The 4,460-nt window shown below is 37.1% G+C and overlaps 1 protein-coding gene across 1 annotated transcript; it reads right to left on the minus strand.

Moving 5' to 3' along the window:
• Nucleotides 1-1,186: 1,186 nt before the first annotated feature.
• LOC114401980 lies at nucleotides 1,187-2,143 on the minus strand. The gene has a single exon (XM_028364544.1). It carries the CDS (start codon nucleotides 2,141-2,143, stop codon nucleotides 1,187-1,189), a length of 957 nt encoding a protein of 318 aa, XP_028220345.1.
• Nucleotides 2,144-4,460: the final 2,317 nt, after the last annotated feature.

A 4,460-nucleotide genomic window follows, 5' to 3' on the forward strand; every position in this document is an offset into this window, starting at 1 on the left:
CACAGCAGAAGCAGAATACATTTCTGCTGGTAGTTGTTGTGCACAAATTTTGTGGATGAAGCAACAACTATTTGACTATGGAATAATATTAGATCACATTCCCATAAAATGTGACAACACAAGTGCTATAAACATATCTAAAAATCCAGTTCTTCACTCTAGAACCAAGCATATAGAAATTAGGCATCATTTTATTAGAGATCTTGTTTTAAAAGGTGATGTTGTTTTAGAGTTTGTTGATACTAAAAATCAACTTGCAAACATCTTTACAAAAACACTAAGTAAAGATACCTTCTATAACATTAGAAGAGAATTAGGACTAATAGATGTTAGTGACTTATCAAAATAAATCTCCATTATTATTATGGTATTTGAACAATTTATTATTTCCTTACTTGCATGATATGTTTGAACAAATATTAAGTATGTTATTTGGCTATGTGGATTTTATAATTAATCTATTCATGATTGTTGCTTCATGGTTTTCATGGTTCTTGCTTCTTGCTTCATGATTTGGTTGATATTTTTCCATGAAGATTGTTTGAATGTTTAGTTATATTTGCATACTTAAATTTTGATACGCACTTTGGCTTTTTGTTGATGCCAAAGGGGGAGAGAAATGGGATTAAAATCAAGAACTCACATGAGTAATCAATTTAATTTTAAGATATGCACAAATTCAAAAACAAAGGGGGAGAATTTATGTGAGTGATCGACTAGGAAAAAGTGTGTGTGTGTTTCTTGATTTCAGAAGTTGTCATCGTAAAAAAGGGGGAGATTGTAGAAGCAAAGCTTCATGGTGAATCAAAGGTGATCAAAGGTGTTTTGATGATAACAATGATGATAACAAAAGATGATGACAAAGGTGATGACAAAAAGCTCAAAGATCAATCAAAGAACAACTCAAGTGAATGAAAGATCAATCAAAGAACAACTCAAGTGAATCAAGAACAATTCAAGAACTTTTAGGAGTATGAATCATTTCTCTTTTACCTCTTTCCATTCTTCTTGATGTAATAACAGTCCACTCTGCAGGATTCGGTTCTTGATTTGGCTCTTCTTGGTCCTTTTGTGGCTCTTCTTGCTCCTTTTGTGTTTCTTCTTGCTTTTCTTCAATCTTCTTGGCAGCCTTAGTTTCAGTTGGCTTATTTCTATTCAGTGTCTCCTCATTTTGCTTGGTAGGTTTCTACACCTGTACTAGTTTTTTCCCAGGAACTTTCTTAGTGGCACAATCATGTCCAATCTTCAAGCATGACTGAGAGTAGCTTGGTCTCCATTCATATTCAATTTTTTGCTCCATGAGTTTTCCTTTGTGATCCTTGATGTCAACAGTTTCTATAGGTTTTTGAGTAATATCCACTTCAACCAGGACCCTGGCATAAGAGATTCGTAATTTCTTCGCAGTACATTCATTTGTGGTTATAGGTTTACCAATCACACTAGCTATTTTCAAAATACTCCTTTCCCCCCATAGGTGCAGTGGCAACTGAGGTAACGTTATCCAAATTGGAAGAACACGCAATAGATCCTCCTTCATCTCAAATTCAGTGGTCCATTTGCAAAGAAATACCGGTTTACCATAAATGAAATAGGGACCTTGTTCCATAACCAGCTCCATGTCTTCCCTGTTCTTACATTTCACAATGAAGTAACCTTCATCGTTGTAAAATAGTTCAGGGAGTGAAATGAAATTCCAGGTCTTCTCCATGAACTTCTTAACCGCATTCATAGACAGAGACTGTCCTAGTGCAAAGAGAATGATTGAATTCTCCCAGAATTCCAATTCCTCAGAAACATCAGATTCATCTATCGTAATTTCAGCTTTACTGTTCACGAACGTTGGAGCTATGAAATCCACCGCCATTCCACGATTCAAACTTCTATTTCCCTGAATTACCTCCACCCAAGGTTTAGGTTTTGGTTCATCCTCTCTCACCGTAGGCTTCAGTTCTTCACCACTCTTCATCACCGGAATCTCCAATTCATCCACATTGATGCAATTTTGCTCCGGCAATGTCGAAACTCCTTCAATTTCCTCAATAGGTTCCTCTATTTCAACAGTGGCTTGTGTTATGATCGTCCTTTCCACCCCTTTCCGGCGTGTTTCATGATTAATGATGGTGAGTTGGAATGTTAGGGGCATTAACAACATAGCTAGGAATAAAGAGGTTAGCTCCTACCTCCATACATTTCATGTTCCTATAGTGGCTTTACTAGAGACTAGAGTTAAAATGAAGAATGCTAATAGAATAAGGAATAAAATAGGTGGCAGATGGAATTATATGGACAACTATGACAAACATGAGAATGGGAGAATCTGGTTGTTATGGGACCACAGGGAAGTGAACCTGAAACTTATTCAAACTGGTGAACAATTCATTCATGTGGAAGTCTACTCCTTGGATCAATCCCTTATGTATGTGGCTTTGGTGATTTATGCTTTTAATCAATTGGATAGAAGAAAGGAGTTGTGGAATAAAATTGAAGACATAGGGATAAACCTGAATGGGCCTTGGATTGTGATTGGTGATTTTAATAATGTATTGGCTTATCAGGACAGAATTGGTGGTAATCATGTGGTTGAGGCTGAATTTAGGGATCTTAAGAACATGATGTCTAATATGGGTTTGTTTGAAGCTGATATGAAAGGGAACCATTACACTTGGTCGAATAAGCATATTGCTGATGTGATTTACTCTAGGATTGACAGAGTTATAGGTAATGTTGACTGGTTTCAGAAGTACTAAGATGCCTATTATGAAGTTCTTGCTCCTAATATATCAGACCACTCCCTTATCAAAATTGGCCTGCAGATTCAAAAGCCTAGGAAAGGATACTTATTTAGATTCATCAACTGTATCACTAAGGCTCCATCTTTTATGTAGCTGGTTGCTAGCAGTTGGCAGATGGAAACTAGAGGGACTGCTATGGAAAAACTTTGGTGCAAGCTCAAAAGGCTTCAAAATGTTTTAAGACCCTTGTCCAGAAAATTCACTGATATACAAAACCGCTAGACAGGAGTTACATCAGGGCTAGATGTTACTACAACAAAATCCATTTGATAATGTGATGTTGGAGGAAGTGAGGCAGAAGAATGAGAAATTCATTCAACTGATCCAAATGGAATAAGACATTCTGATGCAAAAATCTAAAGTCAATTGGCTTAAACTTGGTGACAGCAACAATGCCTATTTCCATGCAACTGTGAAGGAAAAGAACAAGAATAAAGGCATCTATACTTTGACAGCTTTAGATGGGACGTTGCTTTGCACTCAAGAGAGGATAGAAGAAGAAATTATGACTTTTTACAAAAATCTGATAGGCACTAAAGTTAATGGTTTGAAAGGTATTGATGTCCCTATATTGAGAGATGGAAAATCCTTATATAGGGATCTTGCTCAACACCTCATTAGGCCTATTGATACAAAAGAGATTTGGAATGCTCTAGTGAATATTGGTGAAACCAAAGCTCCTGGTATAGATGGTTTTACTTCTCATTTTTTCAAAGCCGCCTGGCCTATTGTAAAAAATGATGTGCAGAATACTATCCTGGAATTTTTTAATTCTAGTAAGTTGTACAAAGTTGTCAACTGCTCTATTGTCTCACTTATCCCTAAGTCCCCGGAGGCAAAAACCATCAAAGACATGAGACCAATATCATGTTGTAGCACAATTTATAAGGTGATATCGAAGATTTTGACTAGCAGACTGAGTGATGTGATAAATAGTGTGGTGGAAGACACTCAATCAGCTTTTATTCCTGGTAGGAATATCCAGGATAACATATTACTTGCTCAGGAGCTGGTGAGAGGGTATGGTAGGAAAAATGTGTCTCCTAGATGCTTGGTGCAAATGGATATTCAGAAGGCATACGACACGGTGGATTGGCAAGCTTTGCAGCATATTATGGTGGAGATGGGGTTCCCTCAGAAATTTATAGGCTGGTGATGGCTTGTGTTACTTCAGTTTCCTACAGATTCTCCCTAAATGGTACTCCATCTGGTATTTTAAAAGCCCAAAGAGGGTTGAGGCAAGGGGATCCAATCTCCCCTCTTCTCTTTGTTCTTGTTATGGAATACCTTCATAGAGTGCTTCATGGTCTTGGATCAAACTATAACTTCAATTACCACCCCAAGTGTGAGAAGCTGAAAATCATTAATTTGTGTTTTGCGGATGATATTCTTATATTTTTAAGAGGAGATCTTGGATCAATGAATTTACTGATGAGTAAAATGAAGGATTTTTTTGCTGCTGCAGGTCTTCAGATTAGTCATTCTAAGAGTGAAGTCTACTTTGGAGGGGTGGATGCAGAAATTCAGAAACAAATGCAGCAAGAATCTGGGTTCGTTGTTGGTACAATGCCTTTTAAGTACCTTGGTGTTCCTCTTGACAGTAAAAAGCTTACTATTAGTAACTGTCTACCCCTTATAGATAAGATGCTGAGAAGAGTTCAACACTGA

The sequence above is a fragment of the Glycine soja genome, chromosome 20 (assembly GCF_004193775.1).
Source record: "Glycine soja cultivar W05 chromosome 20, ASM419377v2, whole genome shotgun sequence".
Taxonomy (NCBI): domain Eukaryota; kingdom Viridiplantae; phylum Streptophyta; class Magnoliopsida; order Fabales; family Fabaceae; genus Glycine; species Glycine soja.

Excerpts from the sequence above, each read along its gene's own strand:
- LOC114401980 (XM_028364544.1), bottom strand. The coding sequence starts at position 2,143 with ATGCCCCTAACATTCCAACTCACCATCATTAATCATGAAACACGCCGG.